Source organism: Mesocricetus auratus, unplaced genomic scaffold (genome assembly GCF_017639785.1).
Source record: "Mesocricetus auratus isolate SY011 unplaced genomic scaffold, BCM_Maur_2.0 Super-Scaffold_100676, whole genome shotgun sequence".
NCBI lineage: Eukaryota > Metazoa > Chordata > Mammalia > Rodentia > Cricetidae > Mesocricetus > Mesocricetus auratus.
This window is the reverse complement of record NW_024429266.1, coordinates 97,272,497-97,291,947: the sequence shown is the minus strand read 5'-3', so window position 1 is coordinate 97,291,947 and position 19,451 is coordinate 97,272,497. Positions and strand designations below refer to the sequence as shown.

The following is a 19,451-nucleotide window of genomic DNA, read 5'->3' as shown; positions in this document are numbered from 1 at the left end:
CAACATGATCAAGTAGGCTTCATCCCAGGAATGCAGGGATGGTTCAACATTAGAAAATCTATCAGTATAATCCACCATATAAACAAACTGCGAAAGAAAAACCACATGATCATCTCACTAGATGCTGAAAAAGCCTTTGACAAAATCCAGCACCCCTTGATGATAAAGGTCCTAGAGAGATCAGGGATAACAGGAACTACCTGAATATAATAAAAGCAATATATAGTAAACCAACAGCTAATATCAAACTAAATGGAGAGAAATTCAACGCAATTCCTCTAAAATCAGGAACAAGGCAAGGCTGTCCACTCTCTCCATATCTCTTCAATATTTTACTTGAAGTCCTAGCTACAGCAATAAGACAACAAAAGGAGATAAAGGGGATACAAATAGGAAAAGAAGAAGTCAAGCTTTCACTATTTGCAGATGATATGATAGTATGCATAAGTGACCCGAAAAAGTTCGAAAGGGAACAACTAGAGCTGATAAATACCTTCAGCAAAGTGGCAGGATACAAGGTAAACTCAAAAAAATCAGTGGCCCTATTATATACAGATGATGAAGTGACTGAGAAAGAAATCAGAGAAACATCACCCTTTACAATAGCCATAAACAGCATCAAATATCTGGGGATAATGTTAACCAAGGAAGTGAAAGACCTGTATATCAAGAACTTTGAGTCTTTAAAGAAAGAAATCAAAGAGGATACCAGAAAATGGAAAGATCTCCCATGCTCTTGGATTGGTAGGATCAACATAATAAAAATGGCCAAACAATCTACAGATTCAATGCAATCCCTATCAAAATTCTGGCACAATTCTTCACAGACCTGGAAAGAACATTAATCAACTTTTTATATGGAAAAACAAACGGCCCAAGATAGCCAAACAACCCTATACAATAAAGGAACTTCAGGAGGCATCACAATACCTGACTTCAAGCTCTATTATAAAGTTATAGTCTTGAAATCAGCTTGGTATTGGCACAAAAAATAGGCAGGTAGAGCAATGGAACCGAATTGAAAACCCTGATTTTAACCCACACACCTATGAACACTTGATTTTTGACAAAGTAGCTAAAACTATACAATGGATAAAAGAAAGCATCTTCAACAAATGGTGCTGGCATAACTGGGTACTGGTATGCAGAAGACTGCAGATAGATCCATGTTTATTGCCTTGTACAAAACTTAAGTCCAAATGGATCAAAGATCTCAACATAAATCCAGCCACACTGAAACTTTTAGAAGAGAAATTGGGAGATAATCTTCAACAAGTTGGTACAGGAGACCACTTCCTAAACATAACACCAGTGGCACAGACACTTAGATGGACAATTAACAAATGGGACCTCCTGAAACTAAAAAGCTTCTGTAAGTCAAAGGACACAGTCAACAAGACAGAAAGGCAGTCCACAGAATGGGAAAAGATATTCACTGATCCCACATCTGACAGAGGGCTAATCTCCAAAATTTACAAAGAACTCAAGAAGCAAGTCTCCACAACACCAAAGGATCCAATTAACAGGTGGGGTATAGAACTAAACATAGAATTCTCAATAGAGGAGGCTAAAATGGCCAAGAGACACTTAAGAAAGTGCTCAACATCGTTAGCCATCAGGGAAATGCAAATCAAAACAACTCCGAGATACCATCGTACTAGTGTCAGAATGGCTAAAATCAAAAACACCGAAGACAATTTATGCTGGAGAGGATGTGGAGAGAGGGGAACACTCCTCCACTGCTGGTGGGAGTGCCAACTCATACAGCCACTTTGGAAAGCAGTATGGAGATTCCTCAGGAAAATGGGAATCAATCTACCACAAGACCCAGCAATTCCACTCTTAGGCATATATCTAAAGGAGGCAAATTCATACAACAAGGGCATCTGCTCCACTATGTTCATAGCAGCATTATTTGTAATAGCCAGAGCCTGGAAGCAACATAGATGCCCTTTAACTGAACAGCGGATAGAGAAAATGCGGTACATTTACACAATGGAGTATTACTCAGTAGAAAAAAAAACAATGGAATCTTGAAATTTGCAGGTAAATGGATAACACTGGAAGAAACCATCCTGATTGAGGAAACCCAGTCACAAAAAGACAAACATGGTATGTACTCACTTATATATGGATTTTAGACATGTATCAGGAGAGTGCCAGTCTGCACTTCCACTGACAGATACTTTGGGAAACAGGAAAGAACCTAAAATATATGCATGGTACCCAAGAGAACAGAAATGAGGCAAGATCCTCTGAACAGATGGGGAACATGGCAAGCGGTGAGGAGGAGGGGGTCCTGGGAAATAGAGAGGGGGAGAAGTGGAAGAGAGAGTAGGACGTGGAGGAACAGGAAGGTGTTAGGATAGGGGGAAGAGGGAATCATAGATTAGAAGACACATCAGGCACCATTGTGACCTCTAGTGATCTAAACAGATGACACCAATTTGCAAGCTAAGCAATAGTGTAGAGACCACCTCGAATGCCCATTCTTGATAGTGAACTTGATGTCTATAACCATCCTGGAGCCTTCATCCAGTGACTGATGGAAGCAGAGGCAAACACCCACAGTTAAATACTGAACAGAACCCAAGGAACCCAGCGACAGAGAGAGAGGAGCGATGAGCAAATTGGCAAAGAATGTGCTGGCAAAACCAGCAGAGACAGCTGATCTGAACAGGGGAGAGCTCTTGGAACCCAGACCGACAGCTGGGAGGCCAGCATGGGACCGATCCAGACCCCCTGAATGTGAGAGTCCATGAGGAGACTTGGACTACCTATGGGGTCCTGAGCAGTGGATCAGTGTTTATCCTTCGAATACTAACAGACATCGTGTGTCCATAATACAAAGAGGGTTGCTCTCTCTGCCTGGACTCTTAGGTAAGTGCCTGGACCCTACCCTGAGTGAAATGATAGACTCTAGATATCCCCTGTGCGGAAGGAATTGGCAATAGGGTGGGAGGATGGGGGAATGGTGGTGGGAGTGCGGGAGGAGGGGAGGGAGAGGGAACTGGGATTGACATGTAAAACAAGCTATTTAAAATTAAAAAAAATAAATAAAATAAAATACTGATTTCCAAAGAGGCTGTATGAGTTGACATGTAAAACAAGCTATTTAAAATTAAAAAAAAAGAATGAAAAAAGAAGAGACAAAAAATAAAATAAAATAAAGAAACAATAATGCATCCAAAAAAGTAGATATTATCAAGACACATTGTACACATGTATGGAATTGCCAAAAGAATATAAAATATTTTTTTTGGTTTTTCCAAACAGGGTTTCTCTGTAGCTTTGGAGGCTGTCCTGGAACTCACTTTGTAGCCCAGGCTGGCCTCGAACTCGTGATCCTTCTGCCTCTGCCTCCTTCAGCAAATCCTACCGGCATGCACCACCACCTCCTTAAAGACTAACACTCTGTAATGTTAAAGAAAGTAATTCATGCTGATTTTAACCATCCAGATAGTGTCTGCCTTACCTCCACTCAAGGCAACTCTAAGACCTTGGGTCAGCCAGTACAATGTCAAAGGATAAAAAGGTAAACATTAAATAAAGGTGAATGGTTTAAATTAGATGACCATCCATAGAGTAGGGAAGAGAAGCCTTTATCCTAATATGCAAATAACTGAAGTTACAATAGCCAGCTAAAGAGATAATTGTCAACATCATTTTGTTCACTTCACCTCACAAGGACAGACCTTGCTTCCAACAGCTTCCATAAGTGTAAAAACAGATCACATTCAAGATCCAAATGCACATGAACTTTGCCACTTACAGTTTAAAATAAGGATTCTGGTCATACAAACTGGAAGTAATTACTGTGTAGCGTCTGTGCTAAACAACACGGAAGATAATAGGAATTTTATAATGAATTAGCATTGCATTTTTCAAGTAATTCCAATCTCAACAAAACAGAACTCATGTGAATAAACTGCACTTGTATCCAACAAAGAATACATTGATTTTGTGAGAACAACTTCTGACTTGGTTCAAATCTACTGCAATAACCAAGGCAGCTAACAGAAAAGGAATCTATGAGAACTAATATAAATATTTTATTTCCTATTCTAAAATGAAAAGTACATGAACATTTTCTATTTAATGAAAGGATCTAAATATATAATAGATTTTGAAATATCACATTAAAAACTATAAATTCAGCCAGGCGGTGGTTACACACGCCTTTAATTCCAGCACTTGGGAGGCAGAGGCAGGTGGATCTCTGTGAATTCGACCTGCCTGGTCTACAAGTGGAGGGGTGAGCCCACAATACTTGGAACAGGTGAGGATATAGAAAGAAAGGAAAAGCAAAAACACTCCTCTCTCTTGGAAGCCTGCCAGGCTTCTGATCTTCCTGCTTGTGTGTAAGTTCTTTCTCTGGTAAATAAATATATTAGTTTCCAAAAAAAAATCCTTGCAGTCAGGAAACCAGGATTTTGAATCTCTGAATTCCTGGCTAGCCTTGTTTACAAAGTGAACTGAAGGACATCCAGAGCTACAAAGATAAACCTTGCTTTAAAAGCAAAAAGACCAACCAAACAGACAGCATATCTGTTCTCATTGTATAATTCTTAAGCTATGGTAATTTATTGCGGGATTTCATAAAAGCAAACTCTTATTTTTTTTATTCGTGTAACATTGTATACTCAGGTCTCTAAAACTGGGGAATCTGGTGTCTGCTAGACATTATTACTCTTTCTTCTTATGGCAGACATAAACTATAACCCTCAGTATGCTGACAGCTGTATAGATCCCACTGATGAATATGAATGCGTCATCCTTTAACAAGTATCCAATCTTATGGTTGAAAAAGTCATCTCTTGTGCTTTTTAAACTTAACACAAAGTAAAGTCCTTTCAGAAAAAGAATGCCAAGTGAGAAAAATCTCTCAACCAGAGAAGCCAGTGGGCAGTCTGGTGGAGCATTTTTCAATGATTATTTTAGGATAATTCAGCTTTGGTGGGCAGTACCAATGTGGGAAATTGGCCCTGGTTGTATTAACAAGATAAGGGAAGTGAGCCATAGTAAGTAGCTCCGTGTTCTCTGTTTCAGTTGCTGCATGCATCTTCCTGCCCCGTGTTCCTTCCATTACTTTTCTTCATGGTAGGCTGTAAGCTGTAATGTAAAATAAACTTTTCCCTTCTGAGGGCATTTTGGTCAAGGTGTTTATAAAAAAAATTGAAAGGTAATTAATGTATCACCTTTCATGTAAGGCATAAGCGAATATCAGTTTTGGGAGAATACAAAGCACATTTATATTGCATTAAATCAGATCTCTGGAACCTATATCCTGGTAGTTTTAGTATGTAGTATGCTGTAGAGTATAGTTTTTTTCTTTGCCAGCCGCTTTGGTTTTTCCCTGCTAGCTGCCTGGGCTCTGCCACATTGCAGTCCCCAAATAACACACAAGACACTGTATTAATTATGAAGCTGTTGGCCATTTGCTTGTTTCTTACTAGCTATCTCTGACTTAATTATTTAACCCATAGTTGTTAATCTAAGTATTTCTCTTACTGGAGAAAAGGGTTCGGGCCTCTTACCCCTATGGTGGTTACATCGTGGCTGACTCTGCCTCTCTTTCCCAGAATCCTCCTCAACTCCTAGTCCCACCTATCTTGCTAAATTTTCAAACTACCAAGAAAACAGAGATAATATACAATATCATTTCCAAGAACATGAACTTTCTATGAGTGAGTTTTAATTTCCATCACAGAAAATGCTACATTTTTACTTTAGTTACACAGAAATAGTAAATAGTTACACAGCTACAGTCAGTTACTAACAGTTCTTTGTATAGGGTTGGGAACCTGTAGTCTGTCTCCAGTTCACATTAGTATATCTATTGGTGTCATCCTATTCCTGCTTATATTTGGGTAGTCATATTAATGAGATTTTATTGCAGTTTCTGATATTACTGGAAGACACATGTCAAAGCAAGTTTCTTGATACTCTGCCTCTTATAGTCTTTCTTTTCCCTCTTCCACAATATTCCATGAGACTTAGGTGTGGGATTATTTTATAGATATAGCCATCATTGAGGCTGGGCACCAAAACTTAGCTGTTTGATTTGTTGTGTTTTCTTTAGCAGATTCCATGTGTTACCAATAGAAGTTTACTTGATTAAGATTAACAAAATTAAAAAGAAAGTCTAAATATTGAATGACAATATTATTTGAAATTATAATAAAATTGCAACATTTCTCCAGATATTTTGTTGCCAAATCTCTTCAAGAAATGCCATAAAAATGAATCTATTACATAACTTTACCATGTTCAAAACCTGTGTTTAGTTCTTGTTCAAAATGTAACCCACATGAAGAAACTGGACAATGGCTACAATAGAGAATTAGCAGAACACCTTAAAGCTCTAGAACAGAAAGAAACAAATCACCCAGGAGGAGTAGACACCAAGAAATAATTAAATTGAGAACTGAAATCAATAAAGTAAAAAAGAAGAAAACAATACAAAGAATCAATGAAACAAAGAGTTGGTTCTTTGAGAAAGTCAACAAGATAGACAAACCTTTATCTAACCTAACTAAAGGCAGAGAGAGAACATGCAAACTAACAAAATCAGAAATGAAAAGGGGGACATAACAGCAGACACTGGGGAAATCCAGAAAATCACCAGGCCGTACTTTGAAAACCTGTACTCCACAAGAACGGAAAATTTAAAGGATTGGATGATTTTCTGGATAGATATAACTTACCAAAATTAAATCAGGAACAGATAAGCAATTTAAATAGACCTATAACAAAATAGAAGCAGTCATCAAACATCTTCCAACCTAAAAAAGACTAGGGCCAGATGCTTTCAGTGCAGAATTCTACCAGAAATGAAAAGAAGAGCTAATACCAATACTCTTCAAATTGTTCCACACAATACAAGCAGAACGATCATTGCCAAACTCTTTTTATGAGGCTACAAATACCTTGGTATCCAAACCACACACAGACACAACTAAGATAGAGAACTACAGACCAATCTCCCTCATGAACATTGATGTTAAAATATTGGTAAATTTAATCCAAGAACACATCAGAAAAATCATCTAGCATGATCAAGTAGGCTTTATCCTAGGGATGCAGGGATGGTTCAACATACGAAAATATACCAATGTAATCCCCCATATAAACAATTTGAAGAAGAAAAACCACATGGTCATCTCACTAGATGCTGAAAAAGGCCTTTGACAAAATTCAACACTCCTTCATGATAAAGGTCTTGGAGAGATCCAGGATAATAGGAACATACCTAAACATAATAAAGGCAATATACAGCAAACTAAATGGAGAGAAACTCAAGACTATTCCTCTAAAGCCAGACAACAAAAGGAGATCAAGGGGATACAAATTGGGAAGGAAGAAGTAAAACTTTCACTATTTGCAGATGATATGATAGTCTACATAAGTGACCTGAAGAATTCTACCAGGGAACTCCTACACCTGATAAACACCTTCAGCAATGTTGCAGGATACAAAGTTAACTCAAAAAATCAGTAGCCCTAGAATGTATAGACAATAAATATGCTGAGACAGAAGCCCGAGAAATATCAGCCATTACAATAGCCAACAAACAACATAAAATATCTTGGTGTAAATATAAGCAAACAGGTGAAAGACCTGTGTTACAAGAACTTTGAGTCCCGAAAAAAGAAATTAAAGAAGGTACCAGAAAATGGAAAGATTTTCCATGATCTTGGATAGGTAGGATCAACATAGTAAAAATGGCAATCTTACCAAAAGCAATCTACTGATTCAATGCAATCTCCATCAAAATCCCAGCATAATTCTTCACAGACCTTGAAAGAACAATTCTCAACTTCATATGGAAAAATAAAAGACCCAGGATAGCCAAAACAACCCTATACAATAAAGGAACTCCAGGAGGCATCACCATCCTTGACTTCAAGCTCTACTACAGAGCTGTAGTAATGAAAACAGCTTGGGATTAGCACAAAAATAGACAGGTAGACCAATGGTATCGAATTGAAGACACTGATATTAACCAACACACCTACAAACACCTGATTTTTGAAAAAGAAGCTAAAACTATACAGTGGAAAAATCATCTTCAACAAATGGTGCTGGCATAAATGGATGCTGGCATGTAGAAGACTGCAGATAGATCCATGTCTATCACCATGCACAAAACTTAAGCCCAAATGCATCAAAGACCTCAACATAAATCAAGCCACACTGAACCTCTTAGAAGAGAAAGTGGGATGTACCCTTGAATGAATTTGTACAGGAGACCTCTTCCTGAACCCAACACCAGTAGCACAGACATTGGGATCGACATTTAGTAAATGGGATCTCTTGAAACTGAGAAGCTTCTGTAAGGCAAAGGATACAGTCAACAAGAAAAATGGCAGCCCACAGAATGGGAAAAGATATTCACCAACCCCACATCTGACAAAGGGCTGATCTCCAAAGCTTACAAAGATCCGAAGAAGCTAGTCTCCGAAACACCAAATAACCCAATTAAAAATGGGCTACAGAACTAAATAGAGAATTCTCAATAGAGAAGTCTAAAGTTGCTGATAGACACTTAAGAAAGTGCTCAACATCCTCAGCCATCACTGAAATTCAAATCAAAACATCTCTGAGATACCATCTTATTCCTGTCAGAATTACTAAAATCAAAAACACCAATGACAGTTTATGCTGGAGAGGATGTGGCAAAAGGGGAACACTCCTCCAGTGCTGGTGGAAGTGCTAACTTGTACAGCCATTTTGGAAATCCAGCAATTCCACTCTTAGGCATATACCCCAAAATGCATATTCATGCAACAAGGACATCTGTTCCACTATGCTTATAGAAGCATTATTGTAATAGCCAGAACCTGGAAGCAGCCTAGATGCCCCTCAACTGAAGAGTGGATAGAGAAAATGTGGTACTTTCACAGAGTGGAGTACCACTCATTGGGGAAAAAAACAATGGAATCCTGAAATTTGAGGGCAAATGGATGGCACTAGAAGAAACCATCCTGAGTGAGGTGATTCAGTTACAAAAACACAAAGATGGTATGTATTCAATCATATATGGATTTTAGGTGTGGAGCAGGGGATTGCCAGCCTAAAATCCCACCTCCAGAGAGTTGGGAAATAGGGAGGACCCTAAGAGAGACATGCATGCTACCCTAGAGAAGGGGAATGGGACAGGATCTCGAGTGGATTGGAAGTATGGGGGGAGGGGAGAGGGAGCTGGGAAAAAGAGAGGGGGAGAGTGGAGGGGAGAGGACATTATGGGGAGCAGGAGGTTGAGTCATGGGGAAAATAGAGGAGAGTAGGATGAGAGATACTATAATAGAGGTAGCCATTTAGTTTTGAGGAGAGATCTGGCACTAGTGAGCTTTTCAGAGATCTACAAGGATGACACCAACTGGTAATCTAAGCAATAGATTTCTTAAATGCCCTTCCCTGATAATGAGATTTATGACTACCTTATATACCATCCTAGAGCCTTCATCCAGTGGCTAATGGAAGCAGAGGCAGACACCCACAGCTAAACACTGAACTGAACTCCTAGAACCCAGTTGCAGAAAAGGAGGAGTGATGAGCAAAGGCATCAAGACTGGCCTGGTGAAATCCACAGAAACAGCTGACCTAAACAAGGGGAAGCTCATATACTTCTATTGATGACTGAGAGGCCAGCATGGGACTTATCCAGACTCCCTAAATTTGGGTGTTAGTGAGGAAGCCCCAGCAATCTATGGGGCCTTGGGTAGAAGATCAATATCTATTTATGACATGCGAATGGACTTTGGCAGCCCATTCCACATGGAGGGATGCTTTCTCAGCCTGGACACATCATGGAGGGCCTAGGTCCTGCCCAGAATATATGACAGACTTTAGAGATCCTCACTCTCCCTGGGGAGGGAAAGGGGATGGGGTGGGGGATTGGGTAAATTGGTGGGGAACTAGGGAGGTGGTTAGGGAGAGAGAGCTGTGATTGACATGTGAAACAAGCTTGTTTCTAATTTAAATAAAAAAGAAAAGAAACACCAAAATTCAACATGACAAATAGAAATGGAAATATTGCTCATTATTTGTGTGGTGCACCATAAGTATACCAATTGAGAATGTATTTTTAATTTAATTCAATATTTATACAAGGATATCATCTAAACACATGGTATGCTTTTATTTTAAACATTTATAGGAAGCTTATTTATCTTATGGTTTACACATCAATATCTAAGGAAGCAAAGGGTAGGAATTCAGGGCAGGAACCTGGGAACAGAAACTGAGAGAGAACATGACAGAGTTTTCCTATTGGCTTAAATTCTATGGCTTGTTCAGTTAACTTTCTTACACAGTCTAGTACCACCTGCCAAGAGATGATATTTCCCACAGTGGAATAAGTACCTACATCAATTAGAAATTTGTAAAATGCCTTACATACTAAGCTACAGGGCAAGTGATCGAGGCAATTCCTCAATTAGGGTCATCTCTTGCCATATGTGCAAGTTTGACAAAAAAACATTTAGGCATCACAATGGCCAAAAATCTAAAGCAGATTCAATTGGCCAAGTGACACTAGAGCTCTATATATTTAGCTAGTAAGTATAACCCAGCATCCTAATATAAACAGTTTATTCCAAGTGTCATCCAGGATTATTCTTTTCAATTTTCTTATATTTTAAAAGTTTTTTGTTAAATTTTTGATACTTTCATATTTTTTATCAGGAATCTTCCAATTCCCCAACTTTTCCTAAATGTCCCCATACCTTCCTATACTACCCACCCAATATTCATGATTTCTTCCTCCCCTCTTACCCTGTCTATAACAATTCCAGTTTATGTCAACCACTTGTGGTATGGAGCATTATCTAGAGTGTGGTAGATTCACTAAAAGTCACAGAATTAAAGACTGCTTTTTCCAGTAGCTAGCAAATATCCATATCTTCTCAGATAATGGTAGACTATGTACCCAACTCCCACCTCACACCCATGTCAGGATTTGAGTGTCTTGAGTTTATGTTAATTTGTGTATTTGTCCTGTTACATCAAGAAAAAATTTTTTCTTGAAATCATCCACCATCTTATAATCTTCCCACGTCTTATTCCATGAAGAATCCTGAACCTTCAGGGGTGGGTGTGACACAGACCTCTTATTTAACATGGGACATCCTCCAAGTCTTTCACTTCTCTGCTCAATGTCAGGTTTAGATCTTACTTAATTTCCCTGAACTACAAGAAGAGGGCTCTCTAATGACAGGTGAGAAATTATCTTATCAATATTAAAGCAATGACACTAAGACTTATTTCAATGCTAAATTTATTTAAGAGAATAATTGTAGTAAGTTTTTCTCATAGTACTTACAACCAGTCTGTCTGCAGGATCTTGGTTTAAATAACATTGCCAAATATGGGCACTATATTATTTAGATGACCTTAAACCCAGTCAGAAAGAGCCTATTGACACGTGTATCATTTATGGCACTACTGCACGATGGGCCATGTTCTGGCAGGCAAGACATTATAGCAGTAGGCAGCATTTCCCACTAAGTGAGATCAATGATTACACTTTGTCTCTAGTAGCATGGCTACTAACCTCTAGCTCTGTGAATACTAACCAATTGGGGTAAAATTTCTCAGTCAGTATCTACCTTAATTCTTCATGTTTATGGTTCAAGTGTGTGGAGTCAAGCAACAGGGTCTTAACATTAGATTCTGAAGTATTCTCAAGATAATTGATAATATCCCATAACATCCTGTGTCTATGGGATCATATTGGGCAATATCTCAAGAAGATAACTCATTCCTAGTATTAGGAGTTCATTTGTTCACATAATGTGTCTGTTTGAGATATTGCTACATCATTACAAGGTAACTCCATTTAAGTACTCTTTATATGTGTGTATATGTGGGAAGTTCTACTGTATTAAGTTTAAGCATGAGGTTTCTGAAGACTTTTTATATTATTTGTCCTTTCTTGTATTTTGCTTCTAACCATTGTTCCCATTCTCTACTTAATTCCTTCTTATTCCATTTCCCACTTTCCCTGTTTGAAAAACAATACTCTATTCCCCCTTGCTTGAATGATCATCTCCTCACCCATAATTTCTCCTTAATAGTTTCCTAACTTCAGAGTAGTTCAAATGAAACACATCTAAAGCTAAAAAGCTATTTTTCACACATTGAAAGGAGCATGTGATGTATGTTTTTCTGGGTTTGTGTTAACTTACTTAAACTGTTTCCAGTTGTATACATTCACTTGTGAATATCATAATTTCATGTTTCTTAAGATCTGAATAATTTTCCATTGTATTAGCGTATCACATTTTCATTGTCCACTCATCAGTTGATGTACATCTAGGCTATTTCCATTTTTTTATCCATTGTGAATAGAGTAGCAATTAACCTAGATGAGCAAGTGTGTCTGAAGAAATGTGTCACCTGCTTTGATATATACCTTAAATAGGTACTGCTAGAAAATGAGGTAGGCTTATTTGTAACTTCTTGAGGAACATCTATTCTGATATGTTTGTAGCAGTATAAATTCCCAGCAGCTATCAATAATTGCTCCACATTCCACACATCTTCACCAGAATTTGATGCCATTTGAACTTGTTCCTTGTTTTGTTTTATCTTGCCCATTATCACTTTGTGAGATTAATCCTGAAAGTAGTTTTAGTTTGCATCCCTCTGATGTCTATAGCAATTTGAACATATTTTTAAATTTTCTACTTCCATCAGAGTCATCTTTTGAGAACTCTGTATTACTTCCTTGCTCCAATTTTAGTTGGGTTGTTTATTTTTTGTTGTTGATTAGTTTTTTTCAGTTATTTCTATGTTCTAGATACTAACATTTGTAAGATGTAACAATCATAAAGGTTTTCTTCCCATTCTGCATGCATGTCTTCAAAAAACTGATGGGATTTTTTTGCTGTGAATAAATTAATACTGACTTCTATAGGGCTGCACTCATGTGTTCCCTGTCAGAAGTAAATAAAGATTCACTTTTTTGTAAAGTCCCACCATGATTTGTTTCCCAAATGACTGGCATTTTAAATGGTATAGGATGGAACCTGAATGAAGCTGTGATACATGTATATCTGACACTTAGTGAGGTTGAATACATTTCATCATTTATCAGTCATTTCTATTTCATTTTAGATATATGACTGATTCTTCAACCATCCTCTTTCAGAACTTCAGATAAAATTTATTGAAAACACTTCAGGATATTATCTGAGTTAGAGTCACCTTGACACAAGAAAGAGTCATTTAGGGAACAGGCATTTTGTTGCATCACTGGAAAAGTGAATAGGATACGAGTAAATGACACCCTTCATTATAAACCCACCCAATCAGAGGTGACATCTCAGAAAATTTGGAAACTCTGAGCTCTTAGTACAACTTATAAGCAGCCTTACAGGTTGCATAGTATCTCAGGTTGCTTCATAGTGTGCTCTTTTCTTAAGGAGCTTCTCTTGTTTTAAAGTTTTTCTCTATAATTCTTCCTGCTTATCTTGACTTTGAGGGAGATGGTTTTAGCATCTCTGATCAGTTCCATGGACTCCATGAAGCCTTTGTGTACTTTATATTCTGAGGTTAAGAGACTTTCTTGAGGCATGGGATATTTTACTGCCTTTAGAAAATCCTGTGGCTTAATCAGCTTCATTCCATGCTGGAGTTTTTATCTTGAGTTAAACGGCTACACAACAGTAACACTGTGGTTAAATATTTTTCCTAATATTGTTAATATAAAATGTCCAACACTTTGTAAGCTAGTCTGTAGGGAGAAAGTATCCAGGTCAGTTCTTGCCTGCTTTCTTCATTTATTATTACTCATGTATATTATGTCTCCAACAATAGGATATCACCACCAAGTTCTGGACAGTGGTGAAGAACAATGGAAATCACTTGTAGTCTTTGCAGGTGTCCATGAGACCCAATTGACCACCCTCTTTATACAAGTAAGTACATACATGAAACTTGGTATTTTATTTGATACTGTATGGTGAATCAGTGAGGAGTTGTCTCTCCATACAGGATTTCTGCATTGAAACTCTCCTTAGGTCTGCAAACTACAATTTATGAAGTTCCTACAAAAATTAGTTTCCTGATATCATTGTCAAAAATAAAAAATAGCTTTAGTTTTCCTTCTACATACTACCCCCTCTATTCTGCTCATAAATTTCTGACCCCATGCAATCCTTCTTGCTCCATTATTTCTTTCCTAACTTTGAGACATCTATATTTTATCCCCCATTTCTTTAAACTTTTCTCATCATGGGTCCCATCTAGTTTCCTGACTTCTATAGTTACTCCAATTTGAAAATACATCTAACCTTTGTGTGGCATTTTGTTTCTGGATCTGCATTACCTCACTCAGAAATATTTTCATTTCCATCCATTCACCTGGGAATTTCATAATTTCCTTTTCACATCTGAATAGTTCTCTGATGTGCATACATATAAAATTTCATCTGTTGATGGACAAGCAGGCTATTTTCTTTGCCTGACTATTGTTAATAATACAGCAATTAATGTGGATGACTAAGCATACTTAGATTAATATACATATTCTTTGGGTTGGGTTGTTTTTTGTGGGATAGCTGTACTGATTGATATTTTTTCAACTTGACACTTACCCAGAAATATTGGAAAAAAAGAAATCTTAATTTAAAAATGCCTCCATAATATTGCCTTGTGGACAAGCCCATGGAGCACATTCTTTTATTAGTGATTGATGAGGCATGGGCTAGCTCTCTGTGGGTGGTGCCACCCCTGGGGCAGTTGATACTAGGATGTATAAGAAAGCATGCTGGGAAAGCTATTCTGTAAGGAGCATTCTTCCATGGCTTCATCATGAGTTCTTGACTCCAGTTTTCTCCTTTAAATTCCTTCTGACTTCCCTTGGTGAGGGAGTTTAACCTCAGACCTGTAATCTGAAATTAACCATTTTCCAACTTAGTTGCTATTGTAATGTTTTTTCCTCCCACAGAGATACAAACTTCAAAATAAGTAGTACAAAGGCTATTTTCACAATGAGTGAGTTCTTTCCATCTCCTGGTGTGTTTTAAACTTCTTTCTTCAGTGTCTAAAAGCTTTTACTTTACTACTTTTCTTTTCTCCTTGGTTTGATTCATTATAAGACGTTTTTGTCTCTGTTTTTTTATGAGACAGGGTTTTCTTGTGATGGGGGCTGTCCTGTCTATATTCTGTGAGTATATGTTTCTCTTATTGGTTTAAAAAAACACTGACTGGCCAGTAGCCAGGCAGGAAGTATAGGTGGAGCTACCAGATAAGGAGAATTCTGGGGAGAGGAAGGCAGAGAGTGAGGTTCCAGAGAGACACCATGTAGTTGCCAAAGTAGTAGCAGTTCTGGGCATTCTCCAGTAAGATAAGACCATGTAGAAACACATATATTAATAGTTATTGGTTAATAATTAAGAGAAATCTAGCCAGTAAGAAGCCTAAGCCATTGGGCAATCAGTTTTTTAATTAATATAAGCCTCTGAGTGTCCATTTGGGGCTCTGCAGTCCACAGGGCTGCAGAACCTGTTGGAACAGAAACTCCATCTACATCCCTGTGTAGTTTGGAGCCTGTCCTAGAACTAGCTCTTGTAGACCAGGCTGGTCTCACACTCACAGAGATCTGCCTGCTTCTGCTTCCCAAGTGCTAGAATTAAAGACATGCACTGCCATCACCTGACTCATTATAAATTTTAAAATTAACTGTAATAGTATTGCTCCCCTGATTTCTTTTTTGGCATGTGGCCATTGGTATATAAGAAAACTTTTTTCTGTGTTAATTTTGTTTCCTGCTACCTAACTGAATTTGTTTATCACCTTTAGGAGATTTTTGGTGCTGTCTTTAAGGCATGAAATCATGTTATATATAAGTGAAGATACTTTGACTTCCTCCTTCTAAACCCATACCGCCCCTCTTATCTACTTCAGTATTATTTTTCTCTAGCTAAGACTTCAAGCACTATGGAATAAAAATGTAGAGAGTGAATAATCTTCTCTTGTTCCTGAGGTAGGGTAATACTTTTGTCTGTTTTTGAGTATGATGTTGCATGTTGCCTTTATCCTGTTGAGATATGTCCCCTATAGGACTAAATTCTCCAGAAATATTGTCATGAATAAATTTTGGGTTTGTTTCAAGACATTCTCAGTACCTAATAATATGATCATGTAGTTTCTTTCCTTGAATATACTTATGTGGTGGATTACAAATATCAATTTATATATGTTGAAGAATTCCAACATCTAAAGGATGAAGCCAATATTATCATGCTGGATAATGTTTCTTTTTCAGTTGTTACTTAATTTGTTTTGCAAGTGTTTCACTGAGAATTATTGCACCTATGTTAGTTAGATAGATTGACATTTTATATTTTTGGTGGTGGAATTATGTGGTTTTAGTCAAGTAATTTGTGATATACTAGATATGACATGATCTGGCCAACAATTTTCCTATTGTTGGCCACTCTAAACTGTACTGACAACCATTTGCCCCATCCTTTGGTCATCTTATGCTCTGGAACAAAACAACTTAAAGTTTGATGATACACTGTCAATATATATGTAGCATCACTTCTTCATCCTGCAGGGCTTTGAGCACACAGTTATGACATAACCCTAAACACCCTTCTCCACAGACTTCCCCCCTACTCATGTTTGAATTACAGAGAGCAGGAAACGTGACTTTCCCATTAGAATCGATATATGCCACTTATTGTTATATATGAGACATACAGATTTCTTACTCTTCATTTGAGTATTTTGCCTGACGGTAGGTCTGTGCAACACTTGTGTTCATTGCCCTCGATGGCCAGACTATGGTTTCAGATCCTCTAGGACTGTAGTTACACACAGTTGCAAGCCATCCTTTTAGTTCTGGGAGTCAAACCCAAGTCCTCTAAAATGGCTGCCAATTCTCCTAACTATGAAGCCATCTCCAGCCCTTGATTAAGACACATATACTATCTCTTAATATCTGATCTATTTTAAGAACAGCTATTGGTACTGGGAGAGTGATTGTATGCCAGTTTAATTGTTTCCATGTCAGGTTAATACAGCTCCAAAAAGATTGGGCATAGATACATGTATGTAGATTCCGCATATAAATTTCCCTGGAAGAAATGAATATTATACTCCTTTTAAGACATCAAAAAGTATTAAGTAAATTATGACGTGTAATCATGTAAAGCCACAAAGTGTTGCTGGTAATTAATTATAAATATAAAATATTAAAATATACTGTTGTAATTCTCTTGTGCATGACTTCTACTTCAATCTGTTAATGAAAAACAAAGGTGGGTACCTCATCTATAATGTGCACACTTGCCTGTTCCATTGGAAATTTCATTAGTAGGGCAGAGGCTGCAATCAAAACAGCAGACAGCCTTGCCTTCCTGAAGAGATTTTCTAAATCCAGGACCACAACTTTCACTGCATACAGAGATTGGAATCTGAGCAAAGGAAATAAGAAATGTGCGGATATATAAGAATTAATCCAGTGATTGAATTTTATGATAATATTGGACCATTGATAAATTTAATTTTATGAACCCATATTTAATTAATTAATGAAAACATAAATATACCACATTACAGTATATATGTGTAGTACACATATAAATATACATGTAAACACACACAAACACATATATGTTTAGAATCATGTATATATATGAAGAAGAATGTGTTAGTACTTGGGGATAATTAACTTATGAAGAAAGCATTGAAATGTAGAAATTAAGTTTGTATCTTTTAATTTATGAGGAGATTTGAAGCTCACTAAGAGTGCTTTTGTTTGTTTGTTTTTTAGTTTTTTGTGTTCTGTTAAAGCATGATGTAACATTCTACCCACCTCTCTGTATCCTGTGCTCCACTCTATCCTGTCTTCCAACAATGACAATTGTTGACCAGGTGGCAAATATGAGGAATACGTTCCTATTTTCACTTTATATCCAAGACCTTGTGGAAAATTCCAGAAGTTCAGGATGTCATAATCTGCATTCAATTTTTCTGAGGGATTCAAGGTTACTGGATCCCCACCAGAATTCGTGAATTTAATGTTCTTCAGAATGGGGTTCATCTAAGAAAAATTCATGATTCATTATGGCATGTTCATTGTTAAAAGAAAAAACTGAATTATGCCATGTTCACATTTATATTAATGTGCATTTCAACATGAAACATAGGTATATAACAGAAAAACTGAATGATTACAATGAACTAAAACCACAACTATCCTAATACTATGTTAACAGAATATTCAGATAACTCTCTGGTTCATTTTTCATCCTAATGTTTTTCAGCACTGATCACCAAATTTCAGGATGGTTAAATTAAACATGAACATGGCACAATCTAAAATTATCTGGAAATAAACTTCCAGTAAAGAAATGTCTAGATAAACTTGGTCTCAGAGTACTTGTATGAGAGATTTTGAAACTTGGGTTAACTGAGGCATAAGGACATGCTCTGATTTTAAGCAGATAATTTCATGGACTGAATATATTGGAGGGAGCCAGTTTAACAATAGTATTTATGCGATAACTCATTGCTCTCTGCTCTTTACTATTGATCATGATATGAAAAACTGCTTTAATTCTAGCCATCTTAAGATTTTTTAGTATGATGGTCTATAAACAGGAATTGTGAGTCATATAATTCCTTTCTTAAGTGACTTTTGTCCATGTGGGGTATTTTTTGGTGCAACTGTTTTATTTTTTTGTTTTTAAAACAATCCTATTTTACATATCAATCCCAGTTTCCTCTCACTCCTGCCCTCCCATTCCCCCAAACCTTCTCCCTACCCAACCACATTTCCACTCCTTAGAGAGAGTAAGGCTGTCACATCATTTGAGTAAGGATCAAGGCCCTCTGCTTCCCCCACGCCATATCTAGAATGAGCAAGTTATCCCTCCATAGGGAATGAGCTCCAAAAACCCAGTTCATGAACTAGGAATAAATATATTAGTTCCACTATTAGTGGCCCCATAACTGCCAAAGCCCCCTTTCCAATTGTCACCCACATTCAGAGGACCTAGTTTGGCCTTATGCAGTTTCCTTAGCTGTCAGTGTGGAGTCAGTGAGCTTCCAGTTGTTCAGGTCAGCTGTTTTTGTGGGTTTCCCTACCATGGTCTTGACCAGTTTGCTCATATTATCACTACTCCCTTTCTACAACTGGACTCCAGTGCTTAAATGTGGCTCTCTGCGTCTGTTTCCATAATTTACTGGATAAAGGCTCTGTGATGGCAATTAAGGTAGTCATCAATCTGATTATAGGTGAAGGGCTGTTAAGATATCTTTTTCACTATTGCTTAGATTCTTAACTGGGGTCATCCTTGTGGATTACTGAGAATTTCCCTAGTGCCAGATTTCCCTATAACCCCAAGATGACTCCCTCTATCAAGGTATCTCTTTCCTTGCTCTCCCTCTCTGTTCTTCCCCCAACTCGACATACCAATCCCTCATGCTCT

The 19,451-nt window shown here is 37.5% G+C and overlaps 1 protein-coding gene across 1 annotated transcript in view; it reads right to left on the bottom strand.

Moving 5' to 3' along the window:
* LOC101841568 (vomeronasal type-2 receptor 116-like) overlaps window positions 1–19,451 on the bottom strand; it is a 42,708-nt gene that overhangs the window by 4,354 nt on the left and 18,903 nt on the right. The window contains exons 4-5 of the mRNA XM_040738804.1: window positions 17,834–18,061; window positions 17,309–17,432 (exon numbers count right to left, since the gene is read on the bottom strand). Coding sequence (XP_040594738.1) covers window positions 17,309–17,432; window positions 17,834–18,061 — 352 coding nt within the window. The remainder of the gene's footprint in view (window positions 1–17,308; window positions 17,433–17,833; window positions 18,062–19,451) is intronic.